At 38.6% G+C, this 19734-nt stretch overlaps 1 protein-coding gene across 2 annotated transcripts in view; it reads right to left on the bottom strand.

The window, feature by feature from the left end:
* Nucleotides 1-19734, bottom strand: part of ube2f (ubiquitin-conjugating enzyme E2F (putative)) — a 50468-nt gene that overhangs the window by 2734 nt on the left and 28000 nt on the right. For both annotated transcript variants that reach the window (XM_085249083.1, XM_085249082.1), the window contains 2 exons: nt 10956-10988; nt 9852-9914 (listed from right to left, as the gene is read on the bottom strand). In XM_085249083.1, coding sequence (XP_085105209.1) covers nt 9852-9914; nt 10956-10988 — 96 coding nt within the window. The remainder of the gene's footprint in view (nt 1-9851; nt 9915-10955; nt 10989-19734) is intronic.

Below are 19734 nucleotides of genomic sequence, written 5' to 3'. Positions count from 1 at the left end.
ACTGAGAATGGACAAGACTACAGTAAAAATGGTGAAACTGAAGACATACACCTAGTGATGCACAAATCAATGAGTCAGGGATCAGAATCATCCTTGATTGGTGAACATCTGTTCAGCCTCGTGTCTGTTTTGTATTTTGCATGAAACGTTGATGTTTTCTTGATTTTTTTTTAGTTCTGGTTATTAGAAAAAAAACTGGCAAAACACACTGAGCCAAGAGGAAATCAAAATGGGCCAAATATATTTCAAAGCTGCTATTACAAAAGGTGTAACTTGAAGAATTACTGCACAATAATTATAAACAACTTTTTCTCTTCCATTAATTAAATTTGAACAGCTTGATCCAGGCTTCATCAAGTATACCTAATCAACTACTTGCTAAATGCAATTATTTAACCAGTCAGTCCCATTCAGCACATTGAGGCATGTAGACACAGTCAAGACAGCCTGGAGAAGTTAAAACCAAACAGCACCACAGACGTTGAAGGTGACATGGTTGTTGATGCCAAATGGGCTCATCTGAGTATTCCAGAAACTCCCGATCTGCTCGGACTTTCCCACACAACCATCACTGGTGTTTACAGAGAATGGTCTGAAAAAGGGAAAATATCCAGTTTGCGGCCGTTCACTGGTAGAGGTCAGAGGATAAGTGCTGGACTGTTTCAGGCTAATATGAAGGCAAGAGTAACTCAAAGTAGTACTCATTATAACTAAGGTGTACAACCTGGTGAGTGGAGGTCACAATGAACTCATAATGAGCTTTGTCCTGAAATATTGGTACATTGAGGCCATAAATGGGTGGACATGGTCAGTAACAGCACTCGGACGGGCTGTGGTGTTTAAATGTGGTGTTTAAGAGCAGCTCAGACTGCACAGGATGCCAAACCTCGAAGCAGATGGGCCACAACAGCAGAAGACCTCACTGGACAGCACTCTGGTCAGCTAAGAGCAGGAGCTTGGATGATGGGGCCAGAATTTGGTGTAAATAATATGAAAGCATCGTATTTTTCGGACCATAAGGCGCACCGGATTATAAGGCGCATTAAGCAAAACAAAGCAGTCAGAGAAGTCAAACTTTACTCAACTCATTCTTCTTGCTTCCTCCACTTCCGTACCATTGATTCATTAATGTTGAATTCTCTCACAGCTGCTCTATTTCCATGTTGTTGCAGTATATTAATAACTAACCTTCTATTGTGGATGGATTATCTCAGTTGTTCTCCTGACTGAAGTTTGGTCCGTTTACAGCATCCTGCCATGCGATTGCATTTGTCCCTGACCATTGGAAACCCTCAAGTTAACGAGTAGAAAAAAGTTAGCGTTCATCCTCCAGCTTCACTGTGTTTGTTATGCTAACATAGCTGTGTCGCTAGCCACCACGTAGCACATCATTATATACCAGCAATTCCAACTTCAGTAACCCTACAAACGTCACTGCTGTTTAGTTTTCTGTCTTCATTTATGTTGGAAGTGACAGCAGAGCTGTACGTTTGAATTTTTTAACAAATCTCTCAGTCAGAACATGCTATATCATGTTTAGCTAACTAGCGAGCTAACTTCCTGCTAACTTCTAACTCTGTTAAATTTAATAAATTCTGTTTTCATGGATGCCTGGATGTTAAACTTAATTGTTACACCTGGTAAAGCAGCAACGCTGATCATCTTATTAAAGATGAAAGAATTTAGACAGTTTTTAACTCTCAGTGATGCTGCAGTGTTCGTTTGACTTTGGGACCTGAAGTAACTGAATTTAGGACCCAGATTACTCCACGAGGCTCTTGACTACAGTAACCGTAATTCTCCGACAATCCATAAAGCGGTGCGGCTTCGTAGCTTACCAAAGTCGTACTAAAGCATTTTTTGACAGATTTTTGAGCGCCGTGTACCAAATAAAATCGGTTTGAGGTCTGTATCACAACCAGAATACATAAGGTGCACTGTCGATTTTTGAGAAAATTAAAGGATTTTCAGTGCGCCTCATAGTGCAGAAAATATGGTACTTAAACTACTTAAACTGTTAGGGCTGGTAGTAGAGGTGAAATCCTGTGGGGGATATTTTATTTACACACGTTGGGCCCCTTAGTACCAGCTGGGCAGCGCCTAAACACCACAGCCTGTCCGAGTGTTGTTACTGACCATGTCCACCCCTTTATGACCTCAGTGTACCCATCTTTCAGGACAAAGCTCATCGTGAGTTCATTGTGACCCCCTCAGTCAACAGATCTAATAGTGCACCTTTGGGATGTGGTGGAATAGAAGGTTTGCATCACTGATGAGCAGCTGACAGCAACTGTGTGACACCACTGTGTCAATATCATCTCAAAATCTCAGAGGGATGTTTCCAGCATCTTGCTGAATCTGTACCACAAAGAGTTCAGACAGTTCTGAAGGAAAAAGGATGGGGCAAACTCTGTACTGTAAGATATACTTAATGAAGTGGCCAGTGACGTGCGTATAGACATTAGTATGTCAATCTATCCAAGAACTGCTGAGAGAATTCACTAAAGGCTGAAAATTTTAAGCTCACAGTTCATCTTCTGACTACTGTTATAATAAAACCCTGCCTGTGACACTTAGTGGCTCTTCTTCCTCATTTGGCAGATGACGTGACATCACAGAGGGAATTAAAAAAAAAAAAAAAAAAGGCAAATATGTGGTGACAAAATGACACATTAACTGTGGAAGTAAACACCAATAGAGTGCACACAGATTTTAAGCTAGAAACTCTTTGTCAACTGGGTCCAATTAAGATGTCAATACAGACTAGGAAGTTTCTCAGTGGCAGAATAAGAAAACAAAAAAACCTTAAGCTATCACACAACTATGAGGAGAAACAGGATAAGAGCAGCAACTATTAAAGACGACTCACAAAAAAATAGTACGGGTACATTTACATACTTTGATCATATACGTTTCTCTTCCTTTGTTCTCGATTTTTCTCTTACAAAAGAAAATTGGCTGAACTGCAAATTACTCTGAGATTCATTAGATTTAATATTGCAAGTGAACTCTGCAGTCGATTAAAAAGTTTGTTGGACTGGAGCTTACTTTTCTTGGCTTCACCTAGAGAAAGCAATTAACTCTGTTCCTCCAGTGATCTGCACAGGTACTCAAAATATGCACCACCATCAGTGGGAGGGGAATGTAAATTAAACCCTGTGGGTTCAAATGGTTGGTTTAAAATCGGCTAAAATATAAAAACTGAGCAACTGAGGGCGTCGGGATATATCAGGTAAGCAGACTATGAAGGGAAAATATGTCGGCGTAAGGAGCGATGTGAACAGGAAAGTAAAGAAAGGACAGCAAACAGAAATGACATCCATCGAATTAGCCAACTGTTCCCAGTCGTCTTTTTAAACATACAAAAAAGATGAAAGAAAAGCAGAATGAAGAACCAGGCACGTGTTAAAATCATGCTCTAAGCTTCTGTAGTCAATCCACTTGTGTCCACTAATCAAGGATTTCAGTACCCTGGATCATTCTTTGCTGCATGTAAATGTGATTTGATATCTCGCTGGTAAAACCTGGAAGTGTGAAATAAACTCCCAGGTATCCCCCCCCCTCTCTCTGCACCTACTCAGCTCAGCTGAAACTTAATTAGCACTGCTGCGGGTGAATAGCTCTGCATTAATTGAGTGCATGGAGTGGTATACTGAGGCCACAGCCTTTTGTTTGAAAAACCTATACTGGAGGTGTCACTATGCAAAAGCAACTCTGCTACAGTCTGAAAGGAGGAGGTGGAGGCTCTGGCCGCTCACGATGGATGACATCGTGGCTCATGCAGCACTGAACTCGTCACCACTCTGGATTCCCTCGGCTTTTTCACCTTAAGAAAGGCCAGGCTGCTCATTATACAACTGCTGCTTTGACTTTGAAATTTAGAGCCAACTTGTGCCTCACTTTATCTTCCAGTGACTGTTTTCTGATTATTTGCACAAATCTTTGCTTCCACTTCAGCTACAGTTCATCAGTGTCTACAGGCAGGGCCTACGCTTTGTCTGGCCACTCCGGACGCACCATCTTTTCAGATGACAACAAATGGAGTTAAAGACCTTTATAGACCACTTTACATCACATGCTTGTTAAGTCAGCACTTGGTCTGACTAAACACAGACAGCAGCAGAGAGCAGACATGTCCAATGCTGTTGTCGTTCACTGCCTGGCTGCCACTGCAGAGCTCTGACACTAAACTGATAGAACAGGTACACAACACAATAAGGTGACTGGAGCTGCTGAAGGCTCTGACAGTGTGCTTGTTAACCCGTGTAAGAGCCTGCAGTGTAAATCCAAAGGACAGTCTCCCCTGTAAGACTTTGGGAGTGGACATTAAACCCCCCCCAGTAAACCTCGTCTGTTGTGTACGTCGATGGCACAAAATGAGTGGACTGTTCACTGTTATAGAGGTTGTTGGGGTATTATTTTGGGATCCTGTTCTACACCACACACTCCCACATGCACTCATATCCCCAACTTCCTGTACTGTGGACTGAAAGACAGTGAGAAATCGTGTCTATGCATGGAACTCACTCCAAGCTAAATCCATCAGTCATTCAGTTCTTTATATGTTGAGACAGTTATTTTATCTTTTTCTGTTTCTGTGCCGCAGTTTGACAAATTTAGGGAATACCTTATTACATGTCAGATATAGGGGCAATAACATCTGCTGAAGCCTACTGGGATGGTACCGATAATTCAGGACATTCAGTGGGTGACAAAGTAGAAAAATATTAGTATTTTATAAACAAGAAGTGAACACTGCTTCTTTTAAGAGAGACTCAAGAATAAACAACCTTGATACGTGGTCTCCTTTTGTGCTTTAACGAGACCCTGTGGGTCATTCATGGACAGAAAGCTGATGAGGAGAAGAGAAGCCCAATCGAGATGCAGCAAAAGGTGAGAGAGTGTGTGTCTGTACTTGACACGTCTGACTATTGACTGAAGAAGCAAAGCCACTTGAGAGACCCAGGAGTGAGCATCTGGGAGAGTTAGAGAGAGTTAGTCCCTTTAATTGGTCAGTAACAATAAGTGGAGGTGCAGAACATTTAGCATTGTATGAATGAACTTTGAACCCTCCAAGGGCTGACTGGTACAAGGTCACTGTGCGCTTTAGGACAGAGAGTCTACTATGTATCCCAAATACACAGGCTCCCGTTTGTATTTCATATCCACCGAAGTATACGTGCTGTAACACAGTCCTCTGAGCCTTCTGCTCGCTCACGGTTCAGCTTGTTGACATGTTAACAACATTTGATATTTTATGATAGAAGCATGCTCGTGATCTCTGGTAGCGTGTTAATGGTAAGAGCCAATGTACACTGTTCACACTGTCCAGAACATTTCCACCACTGCTGTTGAAAAAAACTGAACAAGTAAGATGTAGGACAATTTTTAAACAATGTGATGTTTTTACATTTCTTCTATTGAATTAAAGCATTTCAGTAAAAAGAAATGAGATAGAATCCAACTTCTCTTTCTTGTAGGTGCAAACTTAAAGAAACGTCTTATCGCTGTGATCACCAACAAGGACTTCTCCAACAAGTACTAAGCCATGTTTTGCTTGGAAATCAAATACTTTATTAAAAGTTTAAATTATAACTTTTATGCAATGATTTTGATTCCTGGATCTTTGGTTGATACTCTGTAATTAAAAATGTAATTCCTAAAAACTTGTTAAAACCCTTGATTAAAAACTGAAGATTTGCATTTCATCACAAGGTGATGGCTTTATTTAAAATCCAGCATGGTGGCATACAGAGCTAAAAAATACAAATGTGTAATTGTGCAGATACTTGTGGACCTGTATGCTTTTCAGTTTGCTAACAGATTCAGTACTGTACAAAATATTCTTAAAGTAACTAATATAGTTGGTGCATCATCGAATGCAACCCAGCCCCATAGCCCTTCCTCAAGTCTTTCCACCATTCAACATTTACTTTTTTCTTCACATGCAAAACCTACTTCGAGTCAGCATGTATTATGTAACTAGGGCACAGAAAATGTTTACACATCAAGAAAAACAGGTAACTGACAACAAGCGCCCAAATCACCCTGTTCTTGGTTTGAAACACAGATCTCAGAAGGATTACAGTCAGTCAGTCTCATCTTTCACACACTTCTTTAAGCTGGAAGGAGCTAATTAGTATTTATAGATCAAGTCTTTGCTGAAGACTTCAAATGTCAGAGACTGTGTGCATTGCAGAGCTCATTATTAATCCACTTCCTTCATAAATCACAGAGAGATTCATACAGAGAAATACAATTTTTTTTGTTCTGGGCAGCGACTCCTGAACATCTGTCATAGGATGATCTCCTTTCTTCAGTGTCAGCTACTCTACCACGCTTTGATCACCTACTACAAATACAGCAGTTTATGTAAAAAAAAAAAGTTTGAACAATATATATAAATATAATTTTTAAAGAAGTGGACATGTTAACACAATCTCGCTGTCCTATTTAGAGTTATCTCTGAACTGTTTGTTGTACCGCTGTCTACACATGTACACAGACAAAAACCCACTCACAACTAATAATAGCACAATACCATTATAACCAACAACGCACACACACACACACACAGATTTACACACACTCATACTGCATTGCTCATGAGGATGCTTCCTTTTAGCCACTTTAACCAGCTAATGTATTCAGAGAGCAGCCACAGGAGGAGCCCCACTTCAAATGCCTCAACACAAAGTAGCACACGCATCCACATTCACAAGCATATTTGTGTACTGACACTCGCACTCCCACATCTCTATCCACTCGCTGCTGAAGTTGATTACAGCAGGCTTTGACTCAGTGGGAGTGGGTCACGGTTGGATGACTTTTCAGATGTTGTGACTCTGAAAAGCCACAACAGGCGGTAAAGCACCACTAAAACTTACTGAAACACATTTCGAAATGAGAGATTTTTATCATTAATGTATCAAATTAGTAACTTTGTTAACTCAGAACTATAACTGAAAACACTAAATGGATACACTACAAAAACAAATTCTGCCTTTTGGTCAGTCTTATCAATTCAAACTGCTTTTAGTTTCACAACTGATCTGATTATATATCTGTAGTTCAACGACCAAAAGTCTGTTTCAGTATAAATGTGTGTAATCAGTCAAAGTTTAGAAAAAAAAACACTGATTTGACTAAAGCCACATTATAAAGCTGAAACGGGTAAAGGTGCTAAATAACAGACTGGGGCAGTAGAATTTAAAATTTAATTTGAAATAAATTTTGTTTATTTGTTTAATTATAAAGCACCGAATCACAAGTCACCTCAAACTGCTATATACTGTAAGGTCAAGTTTCTAAAGAACACAGAGAAAACCCCAACAGATGGACAACCCCTATCAGCAAGCACTTGGTGACAGTGGGAAGGAAAAACTCCCTTTTAACAGGAAAAATCCTCCAGCAGAAACAGGCTCAGTGAGGAACAGTTGGGGGTGAGCTCATAGAGTTTTCTGTCAGTGTAATTATCATATTCATTCATTGCTGTAAGTGAACAGCAATGAATGAAGTAGCCACAGCCAAACGTAGGCGCTTCTGCTATTCTGTCTGTGCCCCACAGGATGCGGTTGTTGAGACAGCAGTACATCAACCACATTAACTACAAGAAACCTTCATATAGAGATTCTGCACCACATACACTGCCACTAGTGTGACTGTTAATTAGCAATTAAACTGACACCTAAATGTTTAAGTCTCACATGTGGTCAGCTGGTCTGGGAATAATAAAAAGTGCATTTCCAGTAGTAGATTTTCTTACCTATCACAAGCTGGCTAGACTGTGTGGAAATGTGTTCATCCCAACGGCATTAAAATGCATTAAATTACAATGCACAATAAATGAGTAATATATGAGAATAGTGCAGAGTGATACAGGATGCAAGAAAATATCATTCATATTAACCTTTACCTTTGTAATCAGAAATGAATTTTTAATAACTTATAGTTAAACATTTAAAAGGTCATTGCCCAGGTCACAAACACATATTCTGAAAAGAATGACATATAGTTAGTAAACATTTATACCTACAGGAGCTGCTAAGCCATGCAAGCCCATCCCATGAAGCTCCTGGTGCACAGATCTTGTGCTGCTGTTAATGCCAGAGGAGGTCTGGAACTCTGCAGCCATTAAGGCAGCAGAGCATATAATGTTTTTAGAGGGGTATATTGAACGAATTCATCAGCTACATCATGTTAGATATTTGTCATAGAAAACCGGAAGTTAAGAGACAAAGAAAGAAGGCTTTCATGAACCAGTACACCACACTCACATGACAGATTAAGTCTATACATGGTTTACAGGCGTTTGTTTCCACCTATTTAGTCAGTTAATAAAGATCCAGTGGATGCTTGACAAAACACAGCAGTCAATAAATGAACTATTTGCATGCAAATTTACCTGCAACAGCCTAACAGCTGCAACTTCTGCCACAAACACTTTTTAAACCCTCAGCCTTTTAAAACCCCACACACAGTCAAACCTGCATATCTAATGGGGGCTCACATGGTAACCATCATCACACACTGTTGGATACACTCCAGTGAACACGGGAAACTGTACGTACACAGGGCAGAAGGTCAGTGATGTACTTCAAAATGCTTTCAGCTTGCCCCTACTGAGCCTTATAATTATTTCAACAGTCAGCAGACTCCCTGCAGATGTTGGCCAGAAATCTATGAATTAAACTTATGTGACCAAAATACTCAAATGATCAGTTTTAACAGTTTTGACACTAAATCGCAGGTAACTGATGGCCAAGTTAAACATAGATGGAAGGGAAGTAAGGCGACGCAGCGGGAATAATAATTTAAAGATTAATCAGCCAGGATAAACATATTTTTTCAGGGATCTTGTGTGTATATATTTATTTATTTATTCTCTATTGGGATTCCACTGTTCTCATGTTAGCTCAAAGCTTACCCAATATGCAAAAAGCCCAGTAAATCCCTGGCACTTACCAATATAAGCTTGACTAAATATATTAAAGTTATAGTCAGAATACATAATTAGCTTACAAACCATCAGGGTAGTGAAGCATATATAAACCCAGACATCCAGTTTGATGGTGTGTTATTTGACTTACAAATGGCAGAGCGTGCTTCAGAGGCAGTGTATTCAGTAGTCTTGCACAAAAACACCATATGCACCTGCTCTGTACAGACAGTTCTGGAGTCATAACGTCACTGTCTGCTCAAAAAGGTTGCCGTGTGCTCTTTGTCTTCAGCCCACCATACCAGATTAAAGCACACCGAGTTACCACATAATCCAGCTACAAAAGCAATGGTTTGCACAGAGCACCTCTGGAACCTACAGCAGCAGAAATTTTGTTTCTAAATATAGCTTATATGCAGGATATGCAGCAGTAAGAATCTCACTGTAATGATCGCAATGTGTGTATGTTTCTCCTCCAAGACACGTAGATCAATCTAGCGTACTGGGATTATCAACATCTACATATAACAATGCAACTATTATTTTTAGAACACACATCTACGAATTATATGTTATGTGTGGTAGCTGATCTCAAATGAATGGAGACATTGTTCACATTTTGTGTGCATTACGTGCAAACTTACATACATTTTCGTTAAACTAAACTGGAATGTGTTGTCATGCATATCAGTAAATAAGAGTAAATAAGCTTTTTTTGCCGTCTCATATATACAGAGATATAATGAAGATTTTAAAAAGGCAATGTGATAAATTAAAGTACAAAGTCTGTGTTTACATATGTGAGCGATAGCCACAGGCTAGTATTATGAGGACTACGAGCACATCTTGGATGCTGCAGATAATTAACAAGTGTGCCGAATTTATACCAGATGACCTGAACGACATGTCTCACCTTGTCTCTCAGATGATGTTCTGCTGCATCAATGTTCAGCGGGTCATCAAAGTTCAAAAGGTCCTGTGGAAGAGGCAAAGGAGGGGGTCATCATCGTTCGATGGATCAAACCACACACATCTTCAAAACTGGCATTTATTTCAGTATCAGCTACATGTGTTAATTCTGTAAACTTTGGTGTGGGAAATACAACCCACATTCACATTACTTCCTTTCTGTATTGACACCCTGAAAGCAGCAACTGTGATAAACAGAAAGAAAATTGAGCTAAAACAGACGCCTGAGAAGTGGTTTCCTTATAAAGTGGTAGGACTTAGGGCATGGCCACCGATATTTAAAGATGTTAGATGCTGTTTAGACATGTTCGAAATGTGATGAGGTTATTCAAGCTCACATTAAATGACTGGACTAAATATTCAAAATGCTTCAAGCTCCTTAATCTCTTCTTACTATGGCAGTAAATAACTTTTTAAAAGTTATTTTTATTTAATTAAAAAAAAAAAAAAAAAAAAAAAAAAAAAAAAAAATCAGACATACTTAAAATTCACGTTTAGATTCACAAAATTAAACATTTAACATAATTCTGAAAGGACATTCAGATAACTGTATGTTTTTCCTCAATATAACCCTCAATTCGATTACTTATCAATTTCATTCATTTCCTAAAGAATTTATAATCAATTAGTCCTTATCTTTCCATATAAGACCTGGAACTAGGAGACATCCAGAGCCAGCTGGCCCAGGATCTCGATAAGTAATACGTAATCCAATTTTCCTGCTTTTATTCCCCATCAACTCAAAGCGTTCATCATGAGGAGAAAGATAATTTCTCTACGCTGCAGAAGCGGATAAAAAAAAAAACAAACAAGGACCTTGTTTAATTTGATGTGAATTAAGAGTAATGTCATTAGTATAACCTACATACAGCGAGCAGCTTCAATAGTGTGAATGTCTTTGTGAAGGTTTACTCTCCAGTTAAGGGATTTAATTCAGGGAGGGCTTTAGGAAGCTCTTTCGTTGGATTTCCCCGATTTAGATGACGAAATTCTCCAATGAAACTGTGCATGTGTTCACGCGTTAGGTCATAAACTAGCAAAAACTTACAGTAAACAAGGAGTTCAATCCCCAGACCACATCCTAGAAGACAAAAACAAATGAAAGAACATTAACAAAAACACTACACTTACTACATTATATGCATACTATGAACATATTTATACTATGTTTTTAAAAACATTCTGATTTTTGACTTCTGATAATGAAGAAAAACATTTTTGTTTATTTATTAAATTCTATAAAAGCGAATGAAAGATGACGTACAAAACGACAGCACAAAAACATCTTATAAGTCTGGCAAACTTTTTGGCAAGCAGATGTCAGAGACTGATGAACAGCTCAACACAACATGTATAAGATCTATAACACAATGCAAAACTTTTATAAGAAGTCATTTTCTGCTGAAGTGCTCAAAACTAGCAGAGAACGTGAGAATTCCTCAATAGCTGACATCTAACAACACGTTTGTTGAATAAAACACTTAAAGGCCAGCCTTTCTTTGTTTTGGTGTAAGTGTATTTCCCCTATCTGAAAACACGTTAAAGATAAACTGTTTCCTTGACCAGAATGTCAAAAACAGCAAACATTTTTATACATAACCTGTTACATAAACACATTTTTACACGTCTAGTAATTTCCTCAAAAGCAAAAAGATGTTTTTCAGTGCCGTCTCATGTTGGGATTATGCACAGTAAAAAGGTTGAAGGGTGATCTTCACCCACAATAGCTACAGTAAAGAAAAAAAAGACAGTTAGAAATGACAACAAGTACATCAGAAGAAATTGTGAGAGACCAAAAAGACTAAATAATCTTCATTTCATTCACTTGCTAAATACAACTTGCAATACTGATCATTTTAAAGGATTACTTTGATTTAACTGAATGCTTTCAGAGGTTTCGTTTACCTTCATTCATGCCATAAGAAAATATTTTGTTAATTTACATAATTACATGAAGTTCTGAGTAATGATTATTTTAAAAGACAAACAACTAGCTTGTCTTTCAAAGTTCTGAAGGTGTGCGCTGGATGCTTTGTGAGAAAAGTAAACACAAAGCCTTCTCGTTGTACAATGTTCATGATATTAAAACCAAAAGTTTTCTCTTCCAAATCATGGTGAGCTAAAACTAAATCCCTTCCAGCTTTTATTAAAGCCAGTCTAAAGTAAGAGATTATTTTTTACTTTGCTTTACTTTTTCTTAAAGCTGTAAGGCACTGCAGCCAGTGATATGCCCTTCTAAGCAGAAGAAAGTTTATGAGCAACAAGAAAAAGAAAGGGAAAAAGAAAAGTCAACACAAGCTCCGAGTGAACTAGAAGTTAGGTAGGTAAAAACCATTTTAGAGAAAACATCCGCAAAACACAGAAGGAAAAAATGTGAGGAAACTGGTTACCTGAAGAAAAACAAAAACAATGTTATTACCACTCCAATCAACCTAGAAGCAAAAAACTACACTCTACTGACTTACTTTACATACTTCACTGCAAGGACACCCCGGCAGCCCAGTGCTCAGAGCCACGAGTGTGAGCAGAAGTCAGCAAAAGTCAGTAAAAGAGAAAGGACGACTTTGAAAAGTGTCACGACGCCTTTCCAATCAACATTTCCAGAATTTTCTAAAAGCTATGGTGCACCTTAAAAACAAACATCGGATTTAAACTGTGAAACAAACATTGCTTTTTTTCTAATCCTTTAACAAAAAGAACCTCTGGCAGCATTTCTGATTAGTCAGCAAATAGTTTTGTTTGAAGTGAATTCATAAAACCACAAAGATGATTCTCAGTACTGGAACTACTGATATAGGACCTGACTATAAAGCACCTATTAGAAACACTTACATAGAATAAGTTGAAAATAAATACATGTAGGCACAATATTTCTGCTGAAATAAACCTTAAAGCAATGAAATATTGAATATGGCATGACTATATACAAATACACACAGCAAAGATATTTCACGTAGCAGTGTGTGGGCTGAAGTACAGAAGAGCGGTGACCAACAATCCTTTTGTTGTGTTTTCTTTTCACTTTTGTGAACCTGATGACACTTGCTGACGCACATCAACCCAAAGTCAACCACTCTCACACATATGATCACACTCACACCTACCTTTAGGTAAACAAACACAGGCCACGTTTTAACTTGAGCTGGGGTCACACAGAGAGACAGGCCAGGAATAGAAAGGGACAGCCACAAAAAACCTTAAACAATATGACTGTGAGCATCACTCGAAGCCTTTTATGTCCTTCATAAATCGTTCCACCAGATAATCAGTGAAAGGCTGTTTAAATGTTGCCATTTTTAATTATAATAGCTGTTCTAGCAACCACTTAGCTTTGGATATGCAAAGTACAATCGTAATTTGGACAGATTTAGAGCCAGTTTAAGGCCAAAGCAGTGTTGGCGGTTATTCATTACAAAGTTATGCATTTTACTATAATCATTTGTACTTTGGCATGTACGCTCTCTCCTCCTTAGCAGCTGGGCCAATATGAAACTTTGCACAGACATCATCACACATACAGCAATCATTAACATCTATGCTTTTAAATTTATTTTAAATCAGAATTCTCTTGATTTTTCTCTATTCTTATTAGTGCTGCCACGATTAGTCGACTAGTCACGAAAAATCGTCGACTATCAAAATCGTCGATGACTGATTTAATAGTCGACGCGTTGTTTGAAGCTTTATAAGATCACAAAAGACGCAGGAATAAGTAGTAGGATTTAACAGTGTAATAACGGACTGAAACAGAAGATGGCAGCACTGCATGTACAAGGATGCCAGCTGCCGTTAAACCCCGAAGAAGAAGTAGCTGTGTCCCAGAATTCATAGCGCGGCCCTGCTCAGTTTCCAACAATGGCGGCAGCTAGTTAGTCTTAATATTACTCTTATTATTCTTTCTGGGTCACAAAATAAACTCAGTTTATCAAGACACCACATATTTTCAAAAGCGCTCAGACGTTTTTGGAGACGTCTGTTACCCACTAGCTCGATGGCTAGGCTCACTAGAGCCCGTGAGAACACCGGACCCCCGGCAAATCGTTTTCAAACCCACCGCCGTCTTTCACTTCTCAGGTTAAACATGATATATAAGTCACTTAGATAACTTAAAAATGTTATTATTTGGCTTTTTTCAGTATTTTATTTGTTCCTGAGTAAATCGGTTTGGCTGAGATTAAAGTTATAGTTTTTACACAGCTGAATAAACGTCAAGCAGACAGCTGATTATCAGAAATGTGAGATGCTCGAGAATTTACTCCGGTGTCCTTTTATATTTTAGATAGCAAGGAGTTTATTAAACTTCACCGAAACAATCTGCAAATTTCATTAAAATTTAATAAACTATCATCTTGTCTTTATTTTTACTTAGCACATACCTTAAACACCTAAAGCTGTAAGCTATTGATAGTTATATAAGAGCAGATGCATGTTGGTGCAATAAGCTGTACGCTGTACGTCCAATGGATGATGATCTGATTAGTCGACTAATCGCAAAAATAATCGGTGACTAGTCGACTATCAAAATAATCGTTTGTGGCAGCCCTAATTCTTATATTATGTTTTTGCCAATAACAAGCACTACTACTTACTGTATAATAGGTCTGACAGCTAAAGCTTGGGCAAAATCAGGAAATTGATCTCGACAATGATCCCAAACACAGCAGCAAACCTCTAACAGAATGGCTGCAACAGCCCAGTCAAAGATCAGACCTCAAGTCGAGAGAAACCCTGTGGACTCAAACAATCATCTCAAGTTATTACTCTTAAAGTTCTACAAGTAGTCGAATTGTGGGATGTACTCGTTTTTTGCACACACACTTCTACTACATTTTTGTGAAGCTTTGTGAAGTTTTTCACAGGACTGATTGTGTGAGAGTAGCCTCTAATTGTTCTGAACGGAGCCACAGGACTGTAACCCATACGTATTATGGGCTCATTCTAATAACATTTCCTGTCATTCAAAGTAAATTAACAGTCTGAGCAGCAACTATCAAAACCACCTTAGATGCAAATTAAAGTATAATAAATGCAAGTCTGCCACAAACTTTGGTAAATCCCATTTGTATGATTCATTCAAATACTCTTCTCAAAAAAAAAAATTACATTGTGTAAGGAATACATATGCAAAAATGTATTTGTCCACGACTTGTTTTTTTTAACATTACGATAAAGAGAAAACCAATTATGTCCTCACACTGGATACAAAGTTGCTTTCTGTGCAGTGCCTTCTTATAATCAAAGTCATGGAAAAGAAAACGACAGAGGAACCGCGGCTGAAGTACTTTATCAAAGAGGTTTCAGAGTAAAGTGTTCTCCATTTCTCAGATTTTCAACATTTTAAGTTTCATTTTATAGAAATAAAAATGCTTTTTTAAAATCAGCACAGATTAGGATTTGTTTTATTTTTTATACTTTATACATTTCCACTGTGTTCTGGAAACTAGTGCCAACAAGCAACATGAGATTAAAGTCGAATGTAACGTAATTGATTTGAGCTTCGGAGGAGGATTTGTGGGGTTCCATAGAAGTAATCAGAGGAAGGTAAATGAAAATAAGACTATGTGTGCATGTCCGCTACATCAACTGTGATTGTACACCAAACCACAACAAGAAAAACTGCTTATAACCACAGCATATACAGGCTGAGCAACTCATGAGCTCTATAACCTTAACAAATTGTGAGAACATCTAAAATGTAATCAAAAACTGACTTAGGGATTTGGAAATTATTTCAATTCTACATTTATTAGAAAATAATACAAAAACTACATGCAAATTTAACCTTTTTAGTTTAACATTTTCTGTGTCTGTGAATTTACCATGGGTGTGTTATTCACTACCTTGTGTTGCTCACAGAGATTACTGTGAAAAAGAGTGTATACACCTGCGCAGCGCTAACAATTACATTTCTTTTTTTACAGCAGATGGTTAATCAATTGATTTGATCATGTGATTTAGAGCAGGACACAACTTAATGATGTTTTTCTACCACAGGATTACTGAGATATTGTGTGAAGAAAACTGTGGTTACAGGATATATGTTGATGATGAAATTACACTGTGTTGTTGAGGTAATGTTGGAGAAAATGTGAATGTTACAGGGGAGAAATGAATAAAGTTTGAGATATACTGTCCCTATCAGGTGCTGCTGACGACGCCCACAGCAGTGAAGATTGCTGAAAGAAACACTTGGATACATCAAGCGCACTATTAAAAGGTGACACACATCAAGGCCAGCTCGGAGTAAGTGGCAGGAAGACCGGGTACAAAGGGGGGGAGAGCCTCCAGGGCCCCTCGTCTCAATCCGGTGAAGAAACCAACTGAGCCACAGGTACTCATCAGAATGGCTGGGAATGTGCTGTGCACCTTCTTGAGCCTGTGGACCCTGAGTGGGATGACAGGAGCGCACTGGGACAGAGCAAACCACACCCAGTACCCGCATGGGTTTTCAACCAACTACTGGTGGCAGTTAATGAACACAACCGCTCGCATAAACAACGAGACCAATTGTTATGCTTGTGATGCCACTGACTACACATTCTTCTGGACTGTGGCCATATAGCATCACTGAGAGCGAGACAGTTTGTTTGGTTGCCTTAGCAACACATCCAGGAGTAAACGTACTTGGAACACTGCCAACTTTTCAACTCCTCTGAACCTGAACATGAACACTTGAGTTTTGAGCCAAGAAGATCAAAACACCTTGATCCAATTTCCTTTACAAAGCTTTTTCTGCGGTGACAACAGGACAGGAGAAGAGTTGTAAATGCAGATAATTCACCAGTTGACTCTAACCCCCACAGGATGCCTACAGTGAGAAGATTTGGGGGGTTGATAGGAGTCATAAAGAAGGGTGTTGACCAGGCTACAGCTTTGAAAGTTAGCTGAGAGCCACATGGACAGACAATAAAGTCAACTGATATGTTTGAATGCCTGAGAGCGAGACAGTTTGTTTGGTTGCCTTAGCAACACATCCAGGAGTAAACGTACTTGGAACACTGCCAACTTTTCAACTCCTCTGAACCTGAATGGACGGTTGATTCACCAGTAGCTGGGAAGGTGAACTGCTCTGGTGGATTAGTCCAAGTTGGAGATTTATCATGGAATTTGTGCGACATCACCTATTCTTTTTGTCCTCTGCAAGAAGGATGTAAACAGAGAAGCCTTTTGTCTACATTTACATCATGAACACTTGAGTTTTGAGCCAAGAAGATCAAAACACCTTGATCCAATTTCCTTTACAAAGCTTTTTCTGCGGTGACAACAGGACAGGAGAAGAGTTGTAAATGCAGATAATTCACCAGTTGACTCTAACCCCCACAGGATGCCTACAGTGAGAAGATTTGGGGGGTTGATAGGAGTCATAAAGAAGGGTGTTGACCAGGCTACAGCTTTGAAAGTTAGCTGAGAGCCACATGGACAGACAATAAAGTCAACTGATATGTTTGAATGCCTATGTCTGTATACAGTTGGATTGTAGTGACATATGATTTTTGAGAATGTTGATTCTTCTTGTTTGACTGTTGACATTCAGTTGTTTACTTGCAGAAATGCATAATGAATTGCACGACAGGAGTAGATGCACCACAAGGCTGGATAGCTTGGTTACTGTCTGGTCCTTGGTGGCATCTTCTTTTGAAAATATTAACTCCTGTTTTTGGACTGTTGACATTGATTTGCTTATGTATAGGATGCATTTTACCGTGTATAAGATCAATGCTAACTAAAATGATGTCTAATACATTTGTTAATTATGTACTTTTACAACAATATGAAATGACTGAAATGAATGACATGAGAGAAGCCTGTGTATAAATGACGCCTGCGCTGAAAATGTCAAGCAAGAGGTGCATTGCTAGAATATACTACACAGGAATAATTTGGAGCATAAAAATGACAAAACAGGAGGGAAATGTTAGAGTGAATTGTTAAATGTTGTCATTTTTATGCTTACCATTTCTACATTGTTTTAACTCTGTGATGAAAGGAATTCATTCTTTTGTCCCCCTCCCCAGCCTCACGAGGTTCTGGGGGGGCTGTAGTGTTTTATTGCAGATACATCCTATCTGGAAGATCTGTTTCTTGTGATGTTGCTCCTGCTTTTATGACCCTTTGGTCAGCAGGAGGTCTCTCTCACACACACACACACACACACACACACACACACACACACACACACGGGCTGCTCAATTAATCGAATTTTAATCTAAATTGTGATCTGGGCTTTCAACGATCATTAAAAATGACTGAGCCGATTATTAGCACCTCCCTCGTGCTTTACTCTCGCGCTGCTCTGTGTGGCAAATCGAGCGCACCTCTCTGCATTTCGAACTCGCGTCACAACAATTAAGAGGACCCGAGGGAAGCTCGGAAAGCTAAGCAGAAGTTATTTGGAGAGGAGAGTGACTGCCGTTGGTTGAAAAGGGAGGTAAAAAAACCCTTCAGTGGTGTGGAAACATTATGGGTTCGCGGAGTCAGACGTGGATCAAGTAGACATAGTGTGTAAACTTTGCAAAGTTCACTAAACATAGATAAGATAAGATAACCTTTATTAGTCCCACACGTGGGAAATTTGTTTTGTCACAGCAGGAAGTGGACAGTGCAAAAGTTATGAGGCAAAAATTAGAATACAATAAGAATAAATACAGTACACAACTGTACAGAATAGAATAAAATAAAATACTATATACAGTAGAATAAAATAAAATAAATATACAATAAGATAAAAATAGAATACAAATACTATATACAACTGAGTAAAAATACAACGATGACAGATAGTATTATTGCATATGTATGGATATGTGTGCTTGATCAGTTAAAGTCTTTATTATGGAGTCTGACAGCAGTGGGGAGGAAAGACCTGCGAAATCTCTCCGTCCCACACCGTGGGTGCCGCAGTCTCCCACTGAAGGAGCTGCTCAGTGCTGTCACAGATGTTTACATTTTTCATTTATTTTTTATATTGTAAACATTTGCACTGTTATCAGTATTTGCACACTATTTTATATTATTTTTTGACAATCTTTAAAGTCATTATTCAATACATTGTTGTTGTTAAATAAATATCGTCGAATAATCGAGATCTCAATTTCCGTGAAAATAATCGTGATTATAATTTTTGCCATAATCGAGCAGCCCTAGTTCACACATATACATACAATGCCTTGTCTTAGAAACATGTGGGCGTTGCCTTGCTGTGATGTGCATTGTGTGAACTGCTTTCCCAATAAAAGGCAGTGAGAGGAGGCCGTCATTGGGGTCATTTTCGTGGTAGACACCGACGAGGCCTCCCTTGCAAGTAAATCGATCGATCGCTGACTGTCTTGTTTTCTTCATGATGAATAAGTCTCTAAACCAGCGGGGCTTGTGGAAAAACTGACCCAACGTTTATTTTTTATCAAATGTGGAAAAAAATACCTGAAACATTTTTTAAAACCAACCACAGGTCATAAGTAACACGGCTGCATATGAAGAGGTAAAGAATGGAAAGTGTTCACTACTTTCTGGAATATTGAATTAGATATTCAAATTGTTAAGCAACATTAAAACTGCAAGTAATTCACTGACTGTGGTACCTAATCTAATTCAAGTTTTAGAAATTCAACAGAAATGCCTGGTTATAAGGGACAAAACCAATGTTGAATAGCCATGATCTCCAGGCCTTCAGGCAGCACTGCATTTACAATAAAGGGAAAAAAAAAGGAAAAGATGTGGTTGGTGAAATCACTCTGTGCGCTCAGAAACTCTTTTCAGGAATCCTGCTAACTATTTTCAGTGAACGACATTCACGGATTCAAGGTAATAACTCTACAAAGAAACAATGA

Source organism: Mchenga conophoros, linkage group LG16 (assembly GCF_057382185.1).
Source record: "Mchenga conophoros isolate Kocher_MC1m ecotype Shallow Benthic linkage group LG16, M_conophoros_male_GT1.1, whole genome shotgun sequence".
NCBI lineage: Eukaryota > Metazoa > Chordata > Actinopteri > Cichliformes > Cichlidae > Mchenga > Mchenga conophoros.
This window is presented reverse-complemented; position numbering and strand designations above follow the sequence as displayed.